Below are 27186 nucleotides of genomic sequence, written 5' to 3'. Positions count from 1 at the left end.
CCTCGCTCAGGGGTCTCACCCTTCCCTTTGCCAGCGACCGGGGGGCGTGAAGCTGCTGCCAGGGAAGTAGCAGGTTCTGGTTTCTGACCCTTCTCGGTTATAATCGAGATTTTAGGTTTTATTTTAGCATCTACAGACTATTGCTGATTTTAGGAAGCGGAGTTGTGTCCCCCTGTCCGTTTCACCCTCTGCCTTTGGGGATGACCAGTACGGCTTTGCCTGCGCTCAGAGGGGGAGCAGAGCTTTCCCCCAGGCTCGTGGCTGCACCCGCAGCAGCCTCCCAGTGCTCTGACACGGGTGGGTTTGTTTGCCATAGCTGTGAAGCTCCAGTCGGACCATTGCTTGGATCCGGGCATCCCGGTGAACGGCCAGCGTCATGGGAATGATTTCTACGTGGGAGCACTGGTGACGTTCAGCTGTGATTCAGGCTACACCCTGAGTGACAGAGAAGCCCTGGAGTGTGAGCCGAACTTCCAGTGGAGCCGGCCGCTGCCCAGCTGCGAGGGTGAGAAGTGCAGGTTGCAGCTGCAGGAGGTGGCAGACGCTTCGTTTGCACGTCTGCTGCAAAAGCAAAGCTGCAATTGTAAAGCTGGCGATGCCGCTTGATCTGTGCATTTTGTTTGGCTTTGATGGGTTGGGCTTTGTTTTGACTTTCAGAAGAACTGATGTTCTTCCAGCTGCTGATAGGGTTTGAATTATTTAATTCTAATTCTTTCTTTTTTTTTTTTCTTTTTTTTTTTTTTTTATTTCCTCACCCAGCCCTATGTGGAGGTTACATTCATGGTTCCAGTGGTACCATCTTATCCCCAGGCTTCCCTGATTTTTATCCAAATAACTTGAACTGCACGTGGACAATAGAAACATCACATGGGAAAGGTGAGAAACCTTTAGCTTGGAGTGGGTTTAGAGATGGACTGAGGGATGGTGGTCAGTGGGAGACAAGCACTCCCCGTGTGCACCAGGAGCTCGTCTGTCCGTGATGACGGGTACCCACGTGCTTGGCCAGTTGCCGTCCTTGCTGCCACCCAAACATTGCCTCTGGACATGATGCAGAGAGTTTTTTGGTGTTACATCTCTTAATCGTTTTACAGTGGAGAGGATTAAGAGGGAAAGGTGGTCCTGTCACCCCCCAGATCTGCGAGCCTGTGCTGGGTGTTATTTTCTGTTTCAGACCTTTAAGCGTTATCCTCTGGGAAGGTGGTTGGGTACCTGGCATTGCCACTAGTGTCACCCAGGGGAAAGGGGAGCTGCCACCAACACACTGCAGTAGCGTTTAGTACTTGATAGTACTTTCTGCCTTATTTTTCTCTGCGGTGCTGGATCACTATCTCTGTAACATTTTACCGACAGCGAAGTGGAAGCGCATAGTAAATCATTTCCAGACACAGGACAGAACTCGGGCTCTTGGTTCCCAGCTCTGTCCTATTTCTTCATCTCTCGTTTCCCCGCTAGCCTGGGGTATTGCCAGCACAGAGGCAAAGTGCAGACCTGTTCAGCCCAATCTCCTGCGCACACAGGCCAACCTTGTGTCTTGGGGGAAAATTTGAAGCAAATGTATCATTTGCAATTAGAGAGCAAGTTGTATGCACGAGGGCAGGAGGTAATTTCACCTGATCCAGTCTGTATCTGCCTGAGGTAAGCACAAAGGGTATAAATCCTTTATGTAACTTTATATAACGGTCTCGTCGTAGCGGATACGAGCATGACTGGAGCCATCATCAGCCAATTTTGCAAATACCATTTGTATTACAGCGAATAAACTTGTCAATGAACTGCACAGTGCATTAAGGGAACCATCGCATGCTGTGAAAAGTATTCTGTTGAGTAGCAGCAATCCACTCTTCATTAATCCACTGTGCCTCGGATGCAGCTCTCTGACGAGACACCGCATTATCCTGTAGCCAAGCTGAGCACCACACAGCAAACAGGCACGCTTTTAGATGAGAAAGTGCAACTCTGATGGCCTGTGGGCTTTTATGCCAGCATCAGAAGAAAGTCTTCTAAGCAAGCTAAGCAAGGCTTGAAAAAACACGGGGTATTTTTAAATAGTAGGGATATGTCTGCGTAAGTGTTGGGGCTTTTTGTCACCTGTCCTGTAAAAGATGCTGCTGTGGCTATTCAGTAGTGCAGGGAACAGTGCAGCCCTTACAGCCGTTCAGTGTGATGCAGTTCTGGATCATCAAAAGAATTCAGCCCTGGATCTGAGCATCCTGGATCTGAGCATCCTGGACCGGACCGTGTCACCGTGTCCGTCACACTGACACAAGCTGGGTGTTCGGCTCTTGGCAAAGCTGGTCCTACCTTCAGCGGTCTGAAGCCTGTCAGCTTTTTCCAAAATTCTGGCCTTGGCTGCAGATGATGGAGATTAGAAAACCAAACTGTGAGCTGCTCTGTAAATCCAGCTAGCTGTAGTGAAAACTTGGAGGCCTTTTAGGCAAGAGCTTTGGCTCTTCTTACCGATCAGGTTGTGCTGGGTAGGCGAGGGTGAGATTCCGAGCAAAGAAGTTGAGTGTTTGGTGTAGAAGAATCTCTCACCTTCATGAAAGGAGTGTGTTCGTACTGTGTTCCGTTCGATCCCTCCCTCTCCTTACCCTGCTGGTATCCTTCCTTCAGGGCTGTTCTCCAGGAGCTCGTTAGAAGTGAGCTGCGGTGCACGGTGGGGTCCCTCTCCCTGCAGGTGCCCTTGAGCCACAGCAGCGTGGCAGAGCCCCCCTGCTGGCACGTGGGGGGCTTTCTGGGCTGCGAGGGTGCAGGGAACCTCCACATCCAGGTAAGGGTTAGGGTGAGAGGAGATGATAGATGGAGGACGTAGTTACAACAAGCTGGCACGTGGCCACCTTGCGTGTCAGGAAAGCCCTGTAGTCCGGGGGGTTGGCTGGTTGCCGGTGCGATGGAAGGAGACGAGCAAAGAAAACGTCCTTTTCCCTGATGTTTTCTGGAAGATGTTGGAATGTGTTTGGATGCTGGGTCGTGCTGGTGGGAGCGTGCGTACTCGTACCTACACATCTTTTCTCTTGCAACAACGTTCTGTCTCGGTGATTGACTTCCCCGGCTGTCACTGTGTGAAACCGCTGTGCCTTGCAGCAAGCTTCTCCCAGCTCTTTTCAGCATTCCTGCAACGTTTCTTCTCGTTCTTCAGCAAAGAGCAGCGGAACAGTGTGATACTGAGGCAGAGCGGTAGCCACTAAAATGGAATCAATTTAGTCCTGGGAAAACAGAACAGGATTTTTTCAAAAATAGGAGTAACCGAAGCCCGTTTGGGGTAATGGCATCAGCAGCGCACATGCAGTGCGGAGCCGTCCCCCTCTGCTGTGTCCTTGCCCTTCGGCTCCCTGTTCCTGGGGACCACCGCGTGCATCCGTGATCACCCGGTAAATTTGGTGCTTGCTAAACCCGGCAGCTGTAACAATACTGCTGTGAGAAGGGGATGTATTTACACGACCTAACGTTCCCCGTTGTACCTGATTTTCCTTGTTCTGGTTTGACGTTTCCCACGCCTTTACCAACGCCGGGCTCGTGGCGCTGCCCCAGGACTGGGAAATCTTTGGGTTCCTATAAACCAGACTGGAGCAGGGCTGGTACCCCCAGCCCCCCAGGCTGTTCCTTGCCCCCCAGTCCCCCGGGCTGTTCCCCCGAGCCGGTGGCGGAGCAGGAAAGCTCGGCATCATAAAACCCACTCTCCAAGTTATTCACTCCCAGATCTTTATGAACATCTCACACGTGGCCAGCACACGAGTCCCCTAATTGAAACAAGTTGGTTGTTATAATAGTTATTTTTATGTGACTGCAGACACTGATTTACTTTATGGACTCACGAGCTGTACAATTTGAGTTTAAAAGCAGCTTAATTTTAAAGGTATTTAAGCACTTAAAGAGAGACTATTATTTTTAATCTAAGGACTTCAAAGTGATTTCTTTTCCCTATAATTTGTTTGGCTGTTTCTTTCACAGAGAATGGGGAAAAAAAACCCCAACCCTGCATTTGCAGAGACATTTTGTGCCACTGTAAATTTCAGACCACAGCAAAGGTTTAATCAGAGTCACAAATCCTTTAAAATGAGTTTATAATTTGCCGTTATGGCTCCAGGTACACAGCCCTTAACCAGCTCTGCTGCTGGAGAGACCTCGTGCCTTGGGATGGGAGTTGTTATCCTAAAAATCCTGGAGCTGGGGGCTGTCCTGCTGGATCTGGGAACTGGATAGTGCCGGTGTTCCTCTGGCGGCGTGCCGATTTCGGGCGAGTGATAGCGTTGCTGTTGCTTGGATCAGGTTTTGTAAAACCGAGGGTATAAATCTGCTGTCAGCTGATAACCAGGGAACGCTTAAGGCGTTTTGCATTCGTTGCATCTCCCCAAGTTTTCAGGAAAAACCAGGCGATATCTATTTTCAATTGACTGTACTGTTGGTAAGAATAATAAACGTTGGGAAACCGTTGGGTTTCCTGCCTCGGTGGAGTTTTGCGGGGGGAAGAGCGGAGCTAAACGTTCTCTGCCAAGCTCCATGTAGTATTTATCTGGATGTAAGGAGGGAATTGTCAAAGTCGAGACTGCTCTTGGTCATCGCTGAGCGGTGGGTCACGCAAACAGTTCTGCCCGGGACGCGGGGGGTCGGCACAATGAAATGAGCTGCTGTGAGGGGATGAAGATGAGGAGGGAGGAGGGCAGCTGAGATGCCACTGTGTGCCCTGCTTCTTCCCAGTCCAGTGATCCCTGTGGGAACGGCTTTGTGTTGGTTCCCAGCCTCTCTGACCTTCATTTCTTGGAAGGGAACTACTTGCTTGTGACCAGTAAACCTTCAAAAAGAAATTGAATAGACATAAGGATAAATGGAATATTCAGAGTTATAATTTGATGCTGACAAAAACCTGTTGGGATGGATATTAAATCTCATGCTCCAGAGCTTTAATCAATCTCTAGGTTGGTCTCATCCTGATCTCCAGAAATTAATGGGGAATGGGGAGCAAGGAGGAGATTATTCCTCTGATCCTTATTTACAGATTTCCTGGGCTTGCTTTTGAAGCAGCTGATGCTGTGCTTTGGCAGAGATGGGATGCGGAGCAGGGCAGCCCTGGGGTCTCGCCAGGCTGGCGGTCTCTGTGGTGCTAATCGGTGGCTTAAATGAGATAACCTGGTCGTGCCGCTGGCCGCTCCTGGGGCGTGCGAGGAGGTAGGGACGTAGCTGTGACTAACGAGGGGCAGATTACAGCTCTTGTGCTTGCCCGGAGGAGCCTGTTCCTCTGCAAATAGCCCTGTTGAGTTCAGCGGGGTTATGAGTAGCGTAAAGCCCGAATCAGCATGAGCTGGGGCTGGGGGGGCTGCCCTTCGATGCTCGGAAGATCTTCGGATGAAAGAAGCCATATAAATGCAAAGAGGCTTTTTTATTGCTAGGCATCGCTTTAGCTTGTTAACTTCGTGCGACGATAATGTGACAGGGGTTCTGATAGAAGATCCTGCCTTGCTTTGCAGCCTGAAAGCTGTCGCTGCCATTTTTTGTTTTTCAAAGATGGAATTATTTTCCAGAGAGTAAGTGCTTCTAATTGCATTTGAATTCCAGCATGAAAAATCACCTAGCTAGAGGCTTTTGCAAAACCCTGAAGTACTTACTGTTTTGTGTCGGTAGGTGTGAAGGATACTTTAAGTAACCCTTTACTCCTTTCTTGTTCGTTTACAAATGCAGCAAGGTCACAGCCTTCTCACCGGAATGTTTCAAATTGTTGAAATTGAATTTGGAAGAAGGGACAAACGGGTTTCCCTGTATTTGTCTCTTCTTTCTGTGGGTGGATCTGTTGTGGTTTTTATTTTTGGCGGTACAATATGGAGTGTAGGATCCTCTTCGCTTCCAGGGTCCATTCGAGCTAGCGGGAGCTGGGCTGAGCACCCTGACCCTGCGTGCCTGGCACGCGGCTGCACACGCGCATCCCACCGGGTGCCTGGGAGGGGGGGGGGGGGGGGGCAGCAGGTCCTGGGGGTGGGTCACGAGCAGGGAAGGGACAGCAGGAGCACAGGGCAGGGCTGGGTGCTGGAGTGCTGCTGGCCGTGCCATGGTGTGTACTGGGAGGGGGGTACGGCCCTTACGGGGGACACACACCTGAAGCGAGCCGCCTGTGGCTGGGGAAACACAGGGCTGTCCGTGCCCGACCGGGGACCAGCAGCCAGTCCCACCGCAGGGGGAACAGGAGGTCCCTGCAGTCACACCGCTGACAGACTTCATCTCCTAGAAAAGCCTCTCTGACCTTGATACTTGGCTTAAGCCCTGTTTTCCTAGGTGCGAATTCCTTCCAGAACATACTTGTTTTTGTTGTTTTCAAATCCTCGCGACTACAGCTTTTGCTGCTTTTGCTATCTATGGAAAGGTCAACGCTTTTAAAATAAAATACTCCTCTAAGCTGGCAGGCTCGGTCCTTTCTGCTGCTGATCCGTCCCTTCAGCGAGCCTGTGTCACCTCTGTTCCTGCGATACAAAGGCACAGGAGCTGAAGATCTTAAACGCTTTTCCCTCTTCTGGGCCGTGTACCGTACCCTTGTTTTGTTTCTTCCAACTATTATCATTTTTAACATCAATGGGTCTGTGGTTTACAGGGTGCTTTTCCTTCTCAGTTGGGCTGCTTTTACTGGGAAGCAGGGAATCGATACTGGGATTCTCAGGGAGAGGAGAGGGGCTTTGGCTCTGGGATGAAGGGGTGCCCTGTGGACACGGTGGGCTGAAGACGTCCCTTTTTCCTCCCCCGCAGGTGTGTTCTTCACCTTTCATACCTTTCACTTGGAGAATGGCCACGACTACCTCCTCATCACGGAAAACACCAGCTTTGCTCAGCCCCTGAAGCAGCTGACAGGCTCCCGGCTCCCTGCCCCACTTAGTGCAGGGCTCTTCGGAAACTTCTCCGCTCAAATCCGCTTCATCTCAGACTTCTCCATGTCCTATGAGGGTTTCAACATCACCTTCTCAGGTAAGGACAGGCGGTGGGTAAAGGTTGCATTCTTTCCCTTTCTTTCCAACTTTTCTACAAATCTTGGGAATAACTTTCTGTTGATGCCGTGGAGTGTGATCGGGTCACTGATGGTCACTCCTTTTGTTACCCCAGTAAATTATTCTGGCATTAAACCACAGCATGTCCCAAGAAATATTCTCCTGCAGTCCCCATATCACCAGATCTAGCCATTTTGTCTGCCTTGAGCCCCAGTAGATTACTGGATTGAATCCCCTGGAATTAAATCCCATTACAGACATGTTTGTTGCTTTCTCCCTCCTCACCCGATCAACATCTCTGCTCTGTTTATGGACCAAGGCTCCAGATTTTTGGGGGTATGCTGTCCCTCTTTCTTCCAGATACCTACATTCCTCTTTTTATTAGAGGAAAATCACTGCGGTAGGTACAGCGTTTCCAGCATGGGAAGCTGGGACAGATGGGGTCTTTTGGAAGGCAACGCTGAGCAATCTGGACTTCTTGGATAAGGAGCAAGGCAGAGCTGGTCACTCCTGTTGTCCGTCTGGTCTCTCTTTTTTCCTTTAGTTTGTTGCTCCACGTGGACGGTCACCAAGTGACCCAGCCTCTGCAGCTGGCTTCAGATGTAACACGTGCCTCGTGTGGCTTAGCCCAGGTTTCCCTGATCCCACTGGCATCGCTGGGGAGCTGGAAACAGTAATTCCTCTTGCTGGGCAAGCTCTAATGGACCCTCTGTAACAGCAGATGGAGGCAGACCTCCTGGCACACATAGCAGGGCATCCAGGGATGCAGGATTTTGCTGAGGTCAGCAGCCCTTCTCACCCCTGCTGGGCTGTGCGAGACAGCTTCTGCCCCCAGAACGCCCAGTAAACCAGTTCAGCCCTGCACTTACTAAGCCAAGCCACTCCTGCTGCTGCCTTCGACAGCGATGATACAGAATGTTCCTTTCTTCAAATGAAAGTCTGGATTTTCAGAAGTTGTCAATGAAAAGCGGCGTATGCGTGATGCTCTGGGAGAGCGAGCCCAAGGGGGGCAGGTCTGCCTGTGCAGAGGGGGTCGTCACACCCACAGATGACGGCTGCGCGTGGGGGAGCTCTGGTGGAAGTGCACGAGGTGTTTAACTCTGTCCTTTAACCCAAAGTCCTGCAGATGGCTGCTGAGGTGCTTGCCGGCGCACACATTTCAGAAAATGTAATCTTTACTGCCTGAGCGCCCCGACAAGCCGCTCCGTAAAACAATCAGTTTTACAACCAGAAGCTTATTGTGTTGGTGCTGTTCTTTTCTGTATCTCAGCGTACCTTTTAGTCTGAGGGCAGCAGCTGCAAATTTGGTTTGCTGGCGTGGAAGAGAAATGACCGTTATCGTTGCGGAGCTTGATGCTGATATGGTCTGTCTTTGACAGAGCTATTGCCGTAGACGCAGATAAAAACCTGCCGCGCTGAGAACGGGTTTCCAGTGCCTTTGTTCTGGCCTCTGAAGTTGAGGATTCACATCTGAAACCAGTCTGAAAGTTTCCAATTAACTTTTGTTTTGATGAGGGGAAAAATAGCTTTATGCCATTAAAAAGACTGCTTCTGAGTGTAACTGTTATTTTCAATGTAGCTGGAGACTTCTTTCCTATCTTGGAAGATGAAAATGGGAGTCAGTTGTGGGTTTAGCTTCTTCTAGATGATCTGTGTTGTGGGTTTAGCTTCTTCTAGATGATCTGTGTTGTGGGTTTAGCTTCTTCTAGATGATCTGTGTTGTGGGTTTAGCTTCTTCTAGATGATCTGTGTTAGATACTTCGTACTTTGTGGGTCAGTTATTTTTCAAAAGGAACCCTCAAAAGAGGTTTCCTTCAAACCATGTTGTGGTCGAAGACGTGCATTTGGCTACTAGCCAGAATGCTACATGACCTTTCATTTAGCAACGGCTTAAGTGTTCTCTTGCGTTCCCCAAGCAAGATGCGGCGTTCATTCATTTTCAGGATTAGTAATGTAGAGGCAGCAGAAATCCCATCCGGATCAATTCATCTTCATTTGACTAAACCAGAGGGAGAATGACAAATTTCCGTTGTGTTTTGTCACTACTGATGTCATTTTCATGTTTGCCTGACAACGGTGACAGCGAACGAGACCTGTTGTGCTTTGAGTTGGTGTAAATCAGGATCCTGGTGACGCCCTGGGGGGTTGTGTACTGGGCGTGAAGCCCGAGTTGGTCTTCGTAGCTCAGATGGGATGTACATCTTGCATGGATGCTTGCTTTGCAGAGCTTCACCACGGCTGGGTCAAAATGTAGAGCTCCCTCCTCATCCTCATGCTCAGGGGCTGGGGTACCTACCCTCACCGCGGAGAACGGGCCATGAGGTGTCACCCCGCCATCCCGTAAATGTCCGTTTGTCCCCTGTAGAATACGATTTGGAGCCCTGTGACGAGCCGGAGGTCCCAGCCTACAGCATCAGAAAGGGGCTGCAGTTCGGCGTGGGGGATGTCCTCACTTTTTCCTGCTTCCCGGGCTACCGGCTGGAGGGCGCATCCCGCATCACCTGCCTCGGGGGGAGACGGCGTGTGTGGAGTTCGCCTCTGCCAAGGTGTGTTGGTAGGTGGTCATGTGCTTTCATTTTGCTTGGCTGGTTACCCTCTGCTGGATGGTGTCGGTGGGCAGGGATGGGCGGCATCCCCCAGGACGGCATCTTTCAGCTCACGGGGTGGTTGGGGCAGGGGTGGGGGGAGAGGGAGCTGGAATGAGCTTTTCAGCCCTGCTGCTGTGTGTGGGGAGGGGAGGGGTGGGCAGAAGAGCTGCAGTCCTCTCCCAAGATGGAGCACACCAAGTGCAGCACAGATGGGGTCACACACACCGGCAGAAGCCCCCCTGCAGCCCACCCGCGGCGCTCGCTCCAGCCCCAGTGGCTGTACAAGCGAACGCATCGCGAGCCATGGGAGAGCTGTCGTCCCTTTGGGGGGGGTAAGGCCATCCTCCCTTCGGATCCGTGCTGTAGCGTGCAATGGTCCAGGCATGTGAAAGCTGCTTCTGGGTGGGTGATCTTAAGCAGCACAAATTCCACACTAGTATGGATGTGTCCGGGACACACACCCCCAGCTTTTAGCTTTCTCGTGTCCTCCAGAGGTTTCTCGCACCTTACACCTTTCGCTTCCTCTCCTCCTAGCTATGGCAAGTCCTTTTTGCAATGCCTCCGGCCATTACTTATACCAATAAATAAAGCTAAGGCCAGAGGAGGGGAAGAGTTCGTCTGTAGCACCGAGCTGGTTTCTGGCTGTCGTCCCTGATGCAGCAGGGCCACGGACACCCTGGTGTGGCCAGGGCTGCCCAGCACCCCCCCTTGCCCAGCACCCCCCCTTGCCCAGCACCCCCCCTTGCCCAGCACCCCCCCTTGCCCAGCACCCCCCCTTGCCCAGCACCCCCCCTGCCCAGCACCCCCCCTGCCCAGCACCCTCCAAGCCTTACGGTCAGCCTAAAACCTCACAAGTGGCAACGTGCTACGGGAAGGAAGCAGAAAGGAAGAAGGATGCTTCAGGCCTTTGCAGAAAGATGTAATGTGTTTTTTTGTGGTACAGTTCAGCAATTAGGAAACTGTTCAGTGCTGCGCTGCTGCCTGGCTCACCCAGAGCCACGAGGGATCCGTTCCAATTCGGCAGACCAGGTCTCTTACCTGTTTTCACTCTGGCAAAGCCTGCCAGGTAGATTTTCCTGCTCTGTGTTCGTGACCTTTGAGGGCCATTGCAGAGAGCATCCCAGCAAGAGCCAGTTTATTTTCTTGACTGCTGAGTCGTGCCATGCTGCATGCATTTCCCAGCACTGCTCAATGCTTAGGTCACAGGCTGCATCATCCTGCTGTGACAAGCCGCCTCTTCAGGGCATGAATAATAATCAGGTTGCAGAGAAAGCTAATCAGGGGAATAGAAATCAGAAAGAATCATAACCAGGCTTTAAACTTGATCCTCAGACATCATCACTAAGTGGGCGCACTGGCTTCCATTTCCCAGCTCTGTGCTGCAGCTGGCTTTGAATGGGCAGGTTGGTTTGATCATGATGGGCCAAATTCACCGTCTGGTGGTTTGCACAGAGCTCTGGTGGCAGGGTGACAGCTTCGTCTGCGCTGTCCCTGCTGCATGCTCAGCTCTGTGTGCTCGCCCTGGCTACCCACGGATACTGGAGACCTGGCTGTTTAGATCACAGGAGATTCAATTTCGTTTGTCAGACAACCCAGGCACTTTGTTTTCAGTTCGTCTTCTAGAGGTGGGTCTGGAGAGACACGAGAGCGGTTTGTTCCGCTGGCCAACCCCTCTCTCCAGGGTAGGAATGCTCCCCATGGACTGCTGCTTCAGCCCAGAGCCCATCTGGTGATCATCCAGCATCATCCCTGGGTGATCTGTGCTAAAGCAAACGTCCTGCTTTTCCTATGCTACAAGAGAGGAGAAGAAAGTCACCTCCAAAGGACCTGCTTTCGGGTTATCTGCCGGTAGAGGGTCACCTCCCAAAGGACCTCCTCTTGGGGTATCTGCTGGGAGGAGGTCACCCCCAAAAGACCTCCTCTTGGTGTATCTGCTGGGAGGAGGTCACCCCCAAAAGACCTCCTCTCGGGGTATCTGCTGGGAGAAGGTCACCCCCAAAAGACCTCCTCTTGGTGTATCTGCTGGGAGGAGGTCACCTCCAAAGGACCTCCTCTAGGGGTATCTGCTGCTGCTTCCTTACTTAACCCTCGTGCTCTGTTGCGGGCTCAGCAGCGGTGGCAGTCAGTGCAGAAAGTTGCATGTGCACCGTGATGGTTCCCCTTGGCTCCAGCAGCTTTGTGTGCTGCGCAGGACTGGTGGAGGCGCGCAGAGCTGGCTGCTCGGGAGGGCTGTTGTCAGGGCAAGTCGGAGTGACGCTGCCCAGCTGTGCGTGCAAAGCACCGCAACTCCAAGGAACAGGGAGCCAGTGTTCTACAGCTGAAATTCTTTCAGGGTAAATAGGCTGAGAAGTACCGACTCGGGGTTTGCTCCTCTGGGAGCTAATCAGGGAGAAACCCAAAGTCCTGAGCCCGTGGTGGTTGCAAGGCAGATGTACACGTGTTGCGTAGGCGTGTAGCAAACCGGCCGCGGTGGTGCCGGCTGACATCGGGCACTCGGCAAGGCAGCAGGCTTCCTCCTCCTCCTCCTCCTCCTGGGACATCCTTTGGATGCCATTTTGCAGGGGAGCCCTCAAGCTGTGCGTGGGCCTTGTGGACTTTTGCTTCTTCCCCGTGATGCCAGCAGGCGAGAGCTCCGTTTGCCGTCGTGCCGTCAGCTCGGCGCTGTCACGGCAGCCCTGCTTCTTGCACCCAGATGTGCTTGGCTGTCTGCTCACCACTTTGCGTAGAGAAGACGTGCCTGTAGCCGTCCTCTTCCACTAAGCAGAAGTGAGTCTTCTACTCACTGTGGCATGTTCATACGAGAGAGAGATTGTGTCCTTAAAAGCTTGCAATTAAAATGCATAAACCACAGAGGCGAGGGATGGGTGTTGCTGTTTTCTGGAAGCATTAAACTGTGATCTCCTGACATCCAAGGCAGGTTGAACCTCTGAAGCTGCCATCCTTTTCCTTCTCTAAAGAGGATCGTTCTGCCAAGTTTTGAGCCACGCAAATTTTCTAACTTCGAATTTGGCTCAAAATCAAATGTTGTTCGCACTACGCAGACTAGAAAAGGAAGCAGAGCTGGTGAAGGAGAAGTCTTACTAGAAGAGCGTAGTGGAACAGGGACAGACTGCAGGTTGGAGTGAATAGCAAGAGGGAAATGACTCTTCCTTCCTCTCCTTATTTCCTCCCTTCCTTTATTTCCTTCTTTCTGAAATCCTCGCCCTTTATGACCTGTTGTAGGAAGTCTCAGGGCAGGGGGAAGCAATTACAGTGACATTAACTACCCTGCCCCTGCGAGAGGGGTACAGGGGCTCCCATGTCATCTCCGCTGTCCCCAGCCCCTTGTCCTTCCCACGAGAAGGGTCGGGGTTTCGTCTATGCCACAGCAAAACCTGAGCCCACTGGGCTTTGTTGAGTGACATTTTGGGAGGAAACGAAGATATGTGAATTGGAGCTTATTTCCGAAATGGACAGGCAAAAGGCTCCCTGGTTTTCTGTCATTTGCTGATGGGAACGGATGTCATTGTTAGCTGCAAAGCTGGGAAGAAAGCTCCCCTTGCAGGGAGCAAGGGACAGGGGGTACTTTTATATCATCAAATGATGAACTGGAGAGCTGAGGGCAGCATTAACAGCAAATAAGGTCAACCGTTGCCCTTTTAGCTTTTAGAAAATGGTTTTGTGAAACACGTTGAAATTCAGAGTTATCTTTGTCATTTGGAATTATTTGGAAGTTTCACTGAGCGTATCTTTCTGCACTAAGAGCTCTGGCACTTGCCAGGCATGGGTACCAGCGGTTGGTGCTGAGCTGTGCTGACTGTTCAATGAACACCCTGATTTTTATGTACCATGTATAAGATGAGCTTTGTAGAAATCTGGAAAAGATTTCAATATACTAATTTTTTTTTTATTTTTTTTTTTTTGCTTCTGGTCCATGAATCGGGAAGGAACATAAACACAGACACTGTTTCGAGCCAGTGGTGGCTTTCGAGGGATTTGGGGATGTTTTTCTGAATCGGGTCCCGAGATAGCATTTGAGCATTTGAGCTTTCTGTGACTCAGTTTCCCTGTCTGTATAAGGGGAGGCTGTTATTCTCCTGTAAGGCACCCAAGGTTTACTGATGATAGAAACGCGATTAAGTACTGTTTTGTTTACTGGCTGCACTCGGAAAGAGAGTCCATGGATGCATTAGCAGATGGGTAGGGGAAGGAGTGAGCATCCGTGGCTGTTTGGAGGCATCACCTGCATGTGTTGTATGGCCAGGCTATGCATGTGGTTATTAAAATGTGGTTTTGTGTCTTTATATAGCTGAATGTGGTTCTTCTGTAACTGGAACCCAAGGTGTTCTGCTGTCCCCCAACTATCCAATAAACTATAACAACAACCATGAGTGCATCTACTCCATCCAGACCCAGCCAGGAAAGGGGATCCAGCTGAAAGCCAGGACTTTTGAACTGGAGGCAGGAGATGTCCTGAAGGTAATTCTTCTGTCTCTAGCGATGAAGTGCTACCATGCTGCTCGTGAGAGCAAGACCTGCAAGGAAAGCGATGTTCTAAGCTTTTAATGGAGTTAGCTGAGACCTGACCTCTGGAAAATGCCACCAAGCCCAGACAGTGCCGTGGTAGTCCCTGGAAGAGACCCCTGCTAGGACCACGAGTGGCCAGGAGTGGCTGCTTTGTTACGTGCAACCACTTGCCATGGCGGTTTTGAGGACGGCAGCACCATTCCCACAGACCAGACTGAACTTCAGGCAGGGCAGCTGGGCTAAAATATTGTCTGTGTGTATCCCTCTAAGGTCGGAGCGAGGCACCAGATGCGATCCATCTGTGCCTTCTAGCCCAGGGACACCGTCTGATCGGCGTGTGTCACTGCTGGCCTTGGTTTGCTGTGCCTAAAGCACAGTGTGTCACTGTAGGGGTTCAGCACCTCTGAACTTCAGCGGCTCGTAGCAGTCCTTGGCAGCAGCACGAAGGCGATAGCGAATGTCCCCACGCTTCAGCCTGGCTGCGGATTTGAGGCTTCAGTCTGCAGGTGGATGCATAAACAAATCCTGTATCCGTTAAAAATGTGGATATGTTTGCTGTACTGCTGCGTCTTCTGCTGTGAGGTCTTCCCTGAGATGCAGAGATCTGTTGGCATGCCAGGGGTTCTCCCTTTGTAGCTAAACTTCAGTTCTTACCTGCCCAGTTGTACAGGGGGAACTGTTAACACATGAGGAAGCGTGAGGTGGTTAGCATTATTTTTGTGTTTTTAAGAATCAAGGCTGCTTTGTCCCCCAAACGGTTTTATTTAAATGCAGAACTCCAAGCTCAAGCTCTTCAGCTTTCCCATACTCAGTCTTATTTTAATCTGCATTTACCAGTTTCAGGATTCTATATAGGAGGAGACAAATCCAGGCTGAGTTTCTGTTAACCACGAAGAAATGGTTTTGTAGGAGGCATTAATATTACAAGATGTGTGCTGCTGTGCTAAGCCATCTTCCCAGAGAACGCCTCTGTCCTTATTTAAGTGCCATACTTCTGCGCTGCGAGATAGGTGTAATCCACATATTTTCAGCTCACAAATGACTGGAAAGAGAGAGATTTTCAGCTAATGCAAAGAATATACTCGTGAAAAAAAATTTTGTTCTCTCAACAGATTTGTCATCAACTTCTCATCTGCTCACGACAGAAGTTACTATCAGTCTCTGCTAGTGAGAAGTTGCTTTTTACCCTCATAGAGAATCATGCTATCTAAAAGAAAGAAAAAGAGAAAAAGCACCACTATTTGTGTTTTTCTTAAATAATAGCAGGGTCAAGGCACATCTATGAGTCACTGTAGGGAGAAAATGTTTTTCCTGGTAGCGGTGCTGCACCCTTGGAAGAGAATTTAGTTCAGAAAACGCGGCTGTGAGTGCAGCCTAAGCTCGGGTGTTTGGAGGAGGATACGCATCCCCCAGGTCACAAATCCTGCTCCTCAGATGAGCGGCATCATGAAGTCTCAGCAGGTCAGACTCTTAGTTGGGATTAATTTCACTGGTTTCAAAGGAACTGTCCCTATTTGCACTTACGGATGATTTGGTCCCTGAAGTAGCAAATAAAATACGATGATTCCCAGTGTGTGTTTCTTGTTTCCCCCAGGTCTACGATGGCAGCAATAGCTCTGCTCGCCTGCTGGGCTCCTTTAGCCGCTCTGAAATGCTCGGCACCAGCATAAACAGCACTTCCAGCAGCATGTGGCTCGAGTTTATCACCAATAGTGAAAACACAAGTAAAGGCTTTGAGCTGCAGTTTTCCAGTAAGTCTTAGGCAAGGTGGGAATCGAGGTGTAGCGGTGTATTGTTGTGTTACAGTTGCACGACCGGCGGCAACAATCCTTTCCATAAAGATCTTGTCATCTAAAATGGGATTGGGAGTGCGGGAGAGGATTGTGTCTGCAAACCCTTTCTGTTGTGAATGAGGCAACGGTGATACAGAAACTTTGGATCAAAGCCGAGTTACCAGATTTCTGGGATCTTGTTCAAATAGTAATTAAAAAAATACAGATTTTCAGTACAGTGTTTTTCTCTCCAGCAAAAGAAGAAAATATTAATGTGATCTTCTGACTGCTGATGTTAATATCTTCTGACTGCTAAATACCTGATGCAAACAGATGCCGTTTCCCCCGCTCCAGGTTTTGAACTCATTAAATGTGAGGACCCTGGCATCCCACAGTTTGGCTACAAGGTGCACGACGAGGGACACTTTGCTGGCAGCTCCGTGTCCTTCAGCTGTGACCCGGGCTACACGCTGCGAGGCAGCAGGGTGCTGGTCTGCCTGACAGGGGAGCGGCGAGCTTGGGATCAACCCCTGCCGACCTGCGTAGGTGAGACACCTCTGGCTTTTCAGACGTCCTCTCACAAGTGCTCTGCATCTGGGCATCACGCTCAGCACCCTCTCTTCCTCCTTTGCTAACACATACGATGTTAGTTCTGGCCCTGACTGCACCCATCTACAGTACTGAGGACCCTGCTGAGGGTGCTGCGTAAGGCGTCTTCAGATCGAGAGCACTGGTCTCTGCCCAGCTTTTACAAGAGGTCTTAACCTGAAACACTGTGCTCTGAGCACACGTTTGACAAAGGTTTCTTGCAAGGGGACTTGCTGCTCTTCCAGTCCTTGTCCTTTCACTTGAATGTGTGGAACAGCGGCGCTTTCTGATACTGGCAGACATCAGCGTGTGTCCAGGCATCTGGCAGTTCAAAGTCTTGTTCGTGTGAGAGCTACATGACATCTGATCCCAGATTCCGAGACATTTTAATTCCCTCCATCTTTTCTTAGCCAAGTCCCGCGCTCCCTTTTACCTGTAGCTCTCCTCTTGCTTGGAAAATTCTGCTACTAACTTTTGTGTGTCTAAACAAAGCGCTCTTGGTCTGTTCCTTCACAACTTCATGATTATTTAGCATGTCCAGGACGTGGTGAAGCTCCTGCAGACTTCATCCTCTGAGAGGTCTCAACAGCCAGCAGGCTGCTGTCATGGTTATAAGTGATGTGCTCAGACGTTGGCACTCTGTATTCTCCCGTGAGCTAGGACCATTCTTTATGTGGTAACTCTCTGCTGAATTTTAGCCTTAATTATTGAGGTAAAAAGACCAATTTCTGTGATTTATGCGTCTTAACCTTTACCCTCTTTGCTATACATACGTTATATATGAATGGTTGTGTCTGAGCACGTGGAAACTTAGAGAATTGTAATGGATACGGTATGAAAATATATGCAAAATTCTCACGTTCCTTTGAAGTTCATTTAGCAGGTACATACATATGCTGGCTTCTTCATTTTGTCACACGGATGAGTCATTTTGCAGATACAAGCAGAAGAATCGAGCTCTTTCACCCCACGTGTGTGCACCGGGGAAAGCAGGATGCTGGCAGGCTCTGCCCTCACTCACTACGAGTTAAAAAGGTGGAGGGAAGCTTTGACAGCATGTCAGATGTCAGGAACGAGCACAGAAGTGCAGAGTTATGCTGATAACTCAGTCTTTTAGCTGAATTAAATCACTCTCTTCATCTTTGTTTTGTAGGTTCTAAGTATCTCTTTGAAACGGCGAGAAATACTCCCTGTTGTATTCGTAGGATGAGATTTGCATTGTTGCCAAGCAAGAATCGTAGTATGTCATGAATCTTCTCACTAAGCCGTATGTTTCTTTCAGCCGAGTGTGGGGGTACTATCAAAGGAGAGTCGTCGGGACGGATCCTGTCTCCCGGCTACCCAACGCCCTACGATCACAATCTGAATTGTATTTGGACCATAGAGGCAGAAGCCGGTTGCACCATCGGGTGAGTTGGGCCAGGTTCTCGTAGCTGGGTTTTTCTTTCCATGTACAGCTTATTTTTCCAGAAGCCCATCCCTAATTCCGTCAGGCGGGTAGCGGGGATACCCTGTCACTTCGCGAGTCCCCAGCAAAGGAGCAGGTGCTGGTTTGTCCCCTTGCTGGGTCAGGAGCGGTGTCACGTCTCCTTTCCCTGAAGCTTTTTAGCCCCGTATGGCCTCTGCCTGTAACAGCTCTGGTGCCCTGGGGGGTGACACCAGGTGACAGTGCCGTTGCCGCCTGTGGTACGACTGTATTAAAATAACATCCGAGAGGTTTTACCTGCGTCTGCAGTGTAAGTGATTTTCACCCCTTTCCTTACCGGGATGCATTCAGAAACAAACCTTTTCCACCAGATTAGCATGGAATTTCCCAACAATGTTTAACACGTGTCCAAGCGGCATAATCCCGAAGTAAGGAAGGAATACGTATAAAGCTGCTTGGATGGTTGCAGCCCAGGAAAGGATAATGGAAGTGATGGGTTTGGTTTGTCTCCCATTGGCGTTGCCAGAGAAAATTAACGCTGAAGGGGGATGCGCTTTGCCACGTTACGTGTGCGAGGGTCCTTCAGAGGTGAGTTGGCAGCTGGAAAACTGAGACCACAGCACTTAGCCTTCGCCTTCTAATTGCATTGTTTTGTTTTTGTTTTACTAATAAATAGAACATATACAACGTGATTATCCTCCCAAAGGAAAGACTCAGGATGGTTTCTCAACATCTGGTCTGTGCAGAGACCCAAGACTGTGTTCTCCTTCTGCTCCTCTGACTTCTCTCAGTGTCCTGTTGACACTTTCCTGTTAGAAAATGGCAGTTTGAAATTTAATTTGTTTAGAAGTGAATTTGGCAGTTAGGTAAGCACGGTATTGCGAACATTTGGCTCATAAAGTTAGTGCAGCCACCAGCAGAATCCAGGCAGTTCCCTGCTCTCTGGTCCTTCATCCGTGATCCCTGCTGCTTACCCACTGTTCCCACGCTGAAGTTTGCCCAAGCCCTGCCAAACCGTTGCGGCACGCTGCCCTGTGTGTACCTACACGCTTCAGTCCAGTACAGCCAGCTCTGACAGAAACCTGAAGTGTATTGGCAAACAGAGTTTTTGCTGAGTGATGGGACTTGAGGGGGAGAAATGTAGATTATAAGGTCTGTTCAACAACAGTCCTCTTCTCCCACGACCTCCTGTCGTGATTTCTAGTGCTTGGTAGCTGTGTGTCGGCCCCGTTTCTGGGCTGACCTGAGGTCTGCGGCTGTTCCAGCTCTGTGCTCCTTCGTTCTTGGTGCCCTTTTATCTCCACCGGAGCTTCCTTGCTGCATCAGCACTCAGCATCTCTTCAGCGGAGACTGTTACATTGAGCTCTGTGGTGCGTTTAGTTGATGGATTTGTGCTGGCGATGGATTTGGTCCAGTATTTTCATTTTTACTTAATGCAGAAATTTCCTCCATTACCTCTGCTCTTCGGTGTGGTTCAATAATGGATGGTTTCTGGTATGAACAGAGGAGAAGGAGCATAGCCGATGCAGCTTAATTCCTGTACAGGCAACTTCCAGTTGTCTCATCTTTTTTTTATTCTCCTGTAAAAGATTCTGAGGAATCTGAAGATTTTTGTAGGACAAAGCAGAGAGGAGAGGTCCCCTCTTCTCTCCCCACCTCCAGAAGCATCCGAGCCCGCCTCAGCAGGTCAGCTTGGCTCTCACATGCCATCCCTGCCGCCTTCCCCGGCAGCGCTCGGGCGGGCAGAGCTGGGGGGTTGCATTTGCAGGAGCTGCCAGAGGCTCGGAAGGGGCCAAGGCTGACATGGAGTGATGCCAGGCAGCACCATGGGCAATACACCTTGCGACCCACCCCCCCACCCCCCCCCCCACGTCATCAGAGATGAGAGCTCCCTTCTTCTGTTCCTTTCTTCAGCAGCTCAGACAGAACAGATGATCTCTGGGTAGTTGAGAGAGCACATTTTCAGCAACTTCATTTTTATGGTAATCCATTGGGAAAAATAATCCTCTTCACGCATGATACAATTGTATAATGCTCTCATTTATAACTTACATTAAAATTAATCACCAGAGCTTTTTTTTTGAATAAAGCTGTATCTGCACGGAACGAGGGGAAGGAGAGAAAGAAAGAAAAATTAGTCTGCACATTATTTCCATGGAAGTTGAAGGGTTGGACTTCAAGAGAGGATTCATTTTGTGCGTGTGCAAACACGCGCGTGCCTAAAATTACATCTAAAATGACTTGGCTTATCTGAGGCTCGGGAGAGAAGGAAGCAGAAGTGGGAGGGTATGAAATGAATGAAACTTGCCTTCAAGTGCTGCTCGCAGAGCTGAGAGGAGGGGATATACGCAGTTAGAAGTGGCAGTGGCGTTTTATTGTAGAGCGGTGGTCTCGGTGTCATAAAAGAATTTCTTGATATTGCTAATCCTTGTTCAATGGGTGCTGTATTGACAGGTGCCATTTTTCCGTCTCATCTAGAAATAGGAAGGAGAGTATTGGGATGTTCCCGTTCGCTTCTGTGGAGGTTTTTAGGGACGTAACGCTTCATAGCTGTGAAATTTGGGAAGCAGCAGGCAGCCCTGCAGCACCATTAGCCTCAGCCCTGCGGCGCTGGTGCAGGCGCTGCGGGCGTTCAGTGCCGCGGCCAGCTCCAGATGGGAGCCCAGCCTCCTGCGCAGCAGAGCCAAGGTGGGGCAGCCGGAGCTTGGGTGGGAATCGCCGGCAGCAAGAGCCCCAGGTTGCTCGGTGAGGTTGTGGGGATGCTTGCCGAAGAGCTGGGGCTGAATGGCTCGTCAACCGTGATGCAGATTGTCAGTGCAGGGCTGGTCTCTCCTGCTCTCTGCTCCTGGCTAAGCTGAGACAACTTTCCCTCTATCACATAAAAATATATCTCTCCAGAATTCCTAATTTTCTTTTTTCTGCGTTTTCATGCATGCAATTGCAGAAAATTGCAGAGTGCAAGAATTAAACCCTCTTCCCCTCCATTGTCTGCTAAACCAATGTCTCTGTCTTGTCTTAAATGAAGCCCTACTGAGAACAGAACTAAGCTGATAGAAAAAACGTATTGTTTGGTCACAGATATGCCGAAGGAAGAGATTGATTTGCCCCAGAGCATGCCACTTAATAAAATCAACTGTCCCGATAGACTCCTGAACCAACTGGCACTGGACAGCCTGTGCCCTGCCCCTGTGTTGTCGTGGTTATTTCCTCGTGGTGAAGCCTTGTCTGCATGCTGTTTCTTTAAAATAAAAATAAAAAAATGAAAGGTGTGACCTCTGTAGGCAGCCTTGGTCCCCTTGGCAGCTTGGAGCCAGCGGCGAGCTCTCCCAGGCGGTGGCAGCCCCAGAGTGTCCCCCCACCCCAGGTCAGTCCCCAGCAGCATCTCCCCGTTTCTGAGGTCTCCAGCAATGGGTTTTCTCTGGCAGTTTTGGCTAACTAGAACCAATTAACCTGAGAACAAACGTCATCAGGCCAGCACACCTGTGGAGAACACCTCTGCTAGGATCCATTCTTCTTTTCCTCAAGCCTGGCTTTTTTTCTCTTTGCTCAAGGTCTCTGCTGGGTAGATTTATGATACAGCTCTTTTGGTTTCTGTTGGATTCTGTGGACACCATTTTGTTGCTGAGTACATTGTGGTGGGATTATTTTTTTAATTTTTTTTGCCTTTTTTCCCCCCTTTTTATGGTTCTGCCTGATTTATTTATGTTTTCCCCGGATAAATAGGAAAGCAGCCAAGGGAATGCTTCCTCCTTTTCCTTCGCCGGCTGTCAGGATTTTAAGCACAGCACCTGATTGTTTTATTTTTTGCAGATTTTTCTCGGTGCCGTTTATAGATTTCTGTCCCCGTTTCAAACCGGCGTGCCTGGAGTGACCCAGTGGTAGCCTGGTTTCGTTGTGTCAGATTGTATTTCCCCCAGTGATAATGTGGCAATGAAAAACGGAGGCAATTAAATACCTTCTCTTTGGTCGGCATCATAAGTGCAGGAGTGAAAGGGACCGAGCCCTGATGTATCGCAGCCTTTAGCTGATAACTCCCTTGGGTGGGACAATAATCACGGCAGTATCTTAGGCTTAGATGGTACTTCTGATCTTGAAAGATCCCAAAACTCCGTGCAAAGCCTGGACCCATCTGCTGGGCACCCTCCCACAGCAGAGGTTGGTGTGGTGGGGAGGAGTGCAGTGATAGCCCCCCCAGCCCAGGGTGGGAAGAGAGGAGCATCCCGCCAGGGTTGATGCTGTCCTGTCCCAGAGTGCCACCACTTCTCCTGGACACAGAGGGGACTTCTGCTCGTGTCCCATCCCTTGAGGTCCATCATCGCTGGTACTGGAGTGAACTCCCTTGCCACGATGATCCCTGCCAGCATCTTGGGCTTTCCCTGGGGAATTTTCTGTAGAAGTTCCAAACGGGCACAGCCCTGGTGTAGTTTAAAAGCAGAAGACGAGCTCCAAGGACCACTGCTGCAGGCGGTTCAGGACAAAGGAGCGTTTGCTGCATACGCTGCGGGCCTTGCAGCCCTCTCTCCAGGGCAGACAAAATGACAAAATACACAGAGTAAGGAAATGAAATCTGCATTCAGAGCATTGTCATAGATACCTCGTTGAGAGCACAGGGTAATTTCATTGCCAGTTTCTTAATCTCTGTTTTCTCTCTGTTCCCTTCCTGGTGTGGGTTTTGGAGAGCTGGCTCATGCTGCCTCACTTTTTCTTTATTTCTTGCTGAAGTTATTCTGTTAACTGATCTAGATACGGTTTTGCAATATCCAGAGTGGTGTAAAACATATCAAAATCCTCAGAGGTGCTGCAGTCCAGCATTCAGAATTCACACCCTGCTGTTTGCACACCCTGTTCTGCCCCTTTTTATTAACCTCTGGGGCAATTAACACCCTGGTAAGGGTTTCTTTTCCAGCATGATGCTGTTTTAATTAAGAGTGGTGTTGGTTGTTTCCTTTCCATTTTTTTCCCCCCAGTACACAAGATTAGCTTGGTGCCAGAAGCAAATTCTTTGATCTGAGTGCTGGTAACAAAAATCAATGCGTTTTTATCAGTAGATGCTGGCTCCTGACCATAAGCTGTTCCTTGCAGGGCACCAAGGAAGGGAAAAGGACAGCCAAGGTTGTTGCTGTGTGCAGCGTAGGGACAGTGCGTGAATTAGATGAATATATGTAAGTTGCCTGAAGGGACCCCAGCACATTTTCTAATTCTGTTTCGAGTAAGTTTCTCAATACTTCTGTGTTTTTCTGTTGATAACAGATCGATAGTGAAACTCTGGACAACCCCCCGGTCCTCCCCGTCACAGCCCCTGTACCTCACTGCTGCAGGTTTCCTATGTGTCCTTGACTCAGCCTTTTGTCTGTGTGACGGCTACTCATTGCAATGTCCGAGCATCTTCGGTGTAAAACCAACTGTGATATTCTTGCTAGGGACATTTCTGCTGCCCACAGTGGACTTCTGGACCTTTAACTTGTTCCTCAAAATTTTAGGAGAGATTAGTAGTTTTGTTTGGTCAGGAGAGAACACCAGAAAGGACCCAACTTTTTGCAAAACATTAGTGTCTGTGACTCAGTTGGTTTTTTATTTATGGCTGTGTTTTATTAGGGAGGCATGCAACTAAGGTGTCTGGGGGTTTAGAGACCGAGTTTTCTAGAGGGCTAGAGTACTTGGCCCAAGCTGAGCTGCAGATAACGGGAGAGAACACATTCCTTGTGGGCCACGCTGCCTTGTGTTGGTGCCAGTCACGTTCCTGATGCTTTCAGAAAAAATAAAAAGGCAGAGCCTTTGTGGTCTGACTTCCAGTTCCTTTTGCCCCACAGGCTCCACTTCATGGTTTTCCACACTGAGGAGTTCCACGATGTGCTGAGGATCTGGGACGGTCCGGTGGAGAACGGCATCCTCCTGAAGGAGATGAGCGGATCCAGCTTACCCAGCGATGTCCACAGTACTTTCAACTCTGTCATCTTGCAGTTCAACACCGATTTCTTCACAAGCAAGCAGGGCTTTGCTGTGCAGTTTTCAGGTAGGCTTTACCTTGTGTCCTCAGCGTTGTCCAAACCCAAGCTTTGCTGAAAAGTGATTCCAGGTCTGTCTACAAGTACTGATGGCGAGCAGATGGTATTGTGTTGAACGTGGTAGCAGGAGCTGTGCGGTCTACCAGCTTCCAGCTAAAACACGAATGTGTCTTCCACCTTTGGGTGCAGTCTCTGCAAATAGAGAAAAACTCTTGTATTTTATCCTTGCAATGCAGGTGAATTCTGTGCTCCCCTCCACTACGGTCACCTTCACAGTGGTGAACTTGGCAGCAAGATGCAGAGCAGTACGTTTTGGAATACATGAGGAATTACAGATATTTTCCACCACGTTCCCACAGGTCCCATAGAGGCACCGTTATGCAGGCAACTTCCTTCAGGCATTCCGAGAGCAGTTGGTCAGTGGTCTCTGAAAACCCAGTCTATTTAAAATCCCTAAAATTGGATCCCCTGGGATGAAGATCACAAAAAGCTCTGTTGGCTGTAGGGGATGTCATTGTACGCAGCAGCACTACGTGTAATGCAACTGCAGTCTGTCATTGACAAAGTCCTGGCCGTTGTTACCTAAGACTCAGGCTTGCAAACGCATTAATTTCAATCGTGTTAGGGTAATGTATGTCAGCATTCACATGGAGGTTTCCAGGATGCAGGTCTTCACTGACATGTCCAGTAACCGACCAACAGATGCCTGTTTTGGAGACGGTAGTAAAGAGGGAGGCTGCTGGGTGAATGGTGGTAGGACCTTCGTGGGGCTCAGACACGTCTCAGCATCAGAGCTCATTGTGTCTCTCCCAAGCTTTTGCCCAGAGGTTTCTGTTGAGGCTGCCTTGCGTAGTTGAGAGTAGGCCAGCTCTTCGGGAAGAGTTTGTGGTGGGTACAAGAGCTTTTGGGATGACCACAGGAGAGCTTTGTGTCACCCAGCAGAGCTCTGCCGTCCTCCTCCTTTGCCAGGCTTGTGTCTCGGCCTGTCAGGAAGGACCAGACTGGGCTGGCAACTTGCTTATCTTCAGTTGCGCAGAGAGAGAGGGATTTCCTCTGGCTCTGCTAGGAGCAGCTTTCTCCAAACTGCCTAGGTGTAACAGACTCTCATCAACTTAGTAGGAAATAAGCTCTGCTCCCCTGCCTGACACGGAGCTGGGCTGTATTGAATGCTCCTGCTCAAAGCCGTTGTTCACGAGGTGTGACTAAGCAGTCAGACCTAAGCTCAGAAGTACACAGTTTTGGATCTTGTGAACGTGAATGATCTATATAAGCTTGCAAAACCTCTATGGCTCTAGGACTTCCCTTGGCGTTCAGTAGTGGCGGTGTTGACAGCCCTTGCGCTCAGCTGTGCTGCCTGCCCCCAGCTGGGAAGGAGCTGAGGGGGTCATCTCGTGCCTCAAAGGGACGTGGCAGCGAGACACGTGCATTTCTAAAAGGTCAGGCTTGATGCTTCACAGGGCTAAAGGCAAAATTGCTCTGCCAGTCAAGGGAAGTGAAAAGTGCTAGTGGATTAGTTTATTTTGCAGCATGTGTCTGACACAGGAATCTATAAAAATGCCGTGTAAGATCAGTGGATGTCTGGACTTATTAAGTAAACATGCATGTGCACAATTATACATCAAACTTGCACTCTGTGTAGTGCACTTGAACTTGCCATTCCCCAGGGCCTTTACCAGCTGGAGTGGCAGATGCTCAGTGCAAAGTAAAAACCAGTTTTTGAGTGTGTGGCAACTTGAAGGGATACTGAAGGAGGAAGAGAGATGGAGAATGCAGTCCTCGCTTGGGTGTCCGTTGAAGGACAGAGTCTAAGTACAGCCAGTGCTGTAAGCCTGTATTAAACATAAATCTGTATATTAAATGTATGTATTCAATATTCTTCAGTTTCCACTGCTACTTCCTGCAATGACCCAGGAATTCCCCAGAATGGGAGCCGGAGCGGTGACAGCAAAGAGGCTGGTGACTCCATCATCTTCCAGTGTAATCCAGGATACGCTCTGCAAGGGGAAGCCAAAATCACCTGCGTGCAGATTGAGAACAGATTCTTCTGGCAACCAGACCCTCCCTCCTGCACAGGTATGAAGGTGGGAGGATGAACATCCATCCTCCCATTGCACTGGCTTCCCTGCCCCGTGTCACTGCAAGGCTTCTGTATCCAAAGGGGACGAGTCCCACCTGGGTTGAAGAGATGTATGACAACGTCTCAGGTAGCTTCCTCATAGAACTACTTTTTGAGGTTTATCCCCGGAGCATCTGGGACAATGAGAATCTAGTTCATGCTGGAAGCTCTCAGGACATACTGTAATGTAAGTGATGATATTTAACCTGACAAGTCAAAATTAAAGGCTTCTTTAAAACTCAGGTTGGTAGAGAGGATTGGGGTCATGGGTGAATAATTTCTGCATGAGGAGACAGCAAATTCTGTCATGAGAAAGAGCTATCTGACATTTTCTTTGAGATCGTAAAGTAATAAAAGAAGCTCATAAAAATGATTCTTTTTAATATGTCCAGAACACATAAAAATAGTCATGCTAAGCACATTGCTAAGAGCAATAAACATCAAATTGGCTGGCCAATTAAATGCTAGCCGCAAATTACTTACCTGTAACCTTCATTCCTGTTCATGCACTGTTATCCCAAGCAAGCAAAATCAATTAATTCTGTTTCTAACTTCTGATTTAATACCAGCTAGGAAACTTCTACAGCCTGCACAGGATTTATGCTCCCTGCAGGATGACTTGGTTTCTGAATGACTAGCTCGATGATCTAGTGTGGCACCCTTTCAGCGTGATAGAGACAGTCGTTTTCGTCTTCCCGCAGCTAGAACTAAATCATATTGTTGCATGTCATGCCCATCTTGTCATTCTCCTAGCGAGTTTTCTTTCACACCAGACGCTGGGCTCTCGGTCCTCTTCAGAGGAATGTAGCTGGTGCCTTAATCTTGGTGTGGGATGAATTCCCATGGGTCGTTTCCAGTTTGACACGGGATATTGTCTTGGGTCCTTTTTGAACAGGAGTCTGGCTGTCTTGGTTTAGGAGTCGCTGCTTTCAGCTTTTCGCAGAGCTTATGTCTTGCTCATTCCTTCTATTCAGCGACCAAGTATTTGGAGGAATAACCAGTGGCCAGAGAATCTCAGTTTTATAGTAACTGTGTTACAGACTGTCTAGTTAGAGCTGAATTGGAAAACGGGGTTTAATTTAGGGCTTGGATTTTATGTTTGTATTTAACATTTCAAATATCTTTCCACGTCTTCATTGTACGGCTTCGGGAGTCCCTGAACAGTGTGGGCTGAACTGGAACCTCACAGCTGAAACAGCCCCCAGAGGTTTGGGGCATTT

The 27186-nt window shown here is 49.4% G+C and overlaps 1 protein-coding gene across 1 annotated transcript in view; it reads left to right on the top strand.

Annotated features, from left to right (window-relative positions):
- The window catches only part of CSMD2 (CUB and Sushi multiple domains 2), a 161582-nt gene that overhangs the window by 45612 nt on the left and 88784 nt on the right, over positions 1-27186 (top strand). The window contains 10 exon segments of the mRNA XM_055704884.1: positions 317-505; positions 760-876; positions 6730-6945; positions 9331-9519; positions 13842-14011; positions 15654-15810; positions 16186-16377; positions 17702-17828; positions 23656-23858; positions 25732-25923. Coding sequence (XP_055560859.1) covers positions 317-505; positions 760-876; positions 6730-6945; positions 9331-9519; positions 13842-14011; positions 15654-15810; positions 16186-16377; positions 17702-17828; positions 23656-23858; positions 25732-25923 — 1752 coding nt within the window.

The sequence above is a fragment of the Falco cherrug genome, chromosome 3, assembly GCF_023634085.1.
Source record: "Falco cherrug isolate bFalChe1 chromosome 3, bFalChe1.pri, whole genome shotgun sequence".
Classification (NCBI taxonomy): domain Eukaryota; kingdom Metazoa; phylum Chordata; class Aves; order Falconiformes; family Falconidae; genus Falco; species Falco cherrug.
Note: the sequence above shows the minus strand (reverse complement) of the source record. Positions and strands in the feature narration are given on the sequence as shown.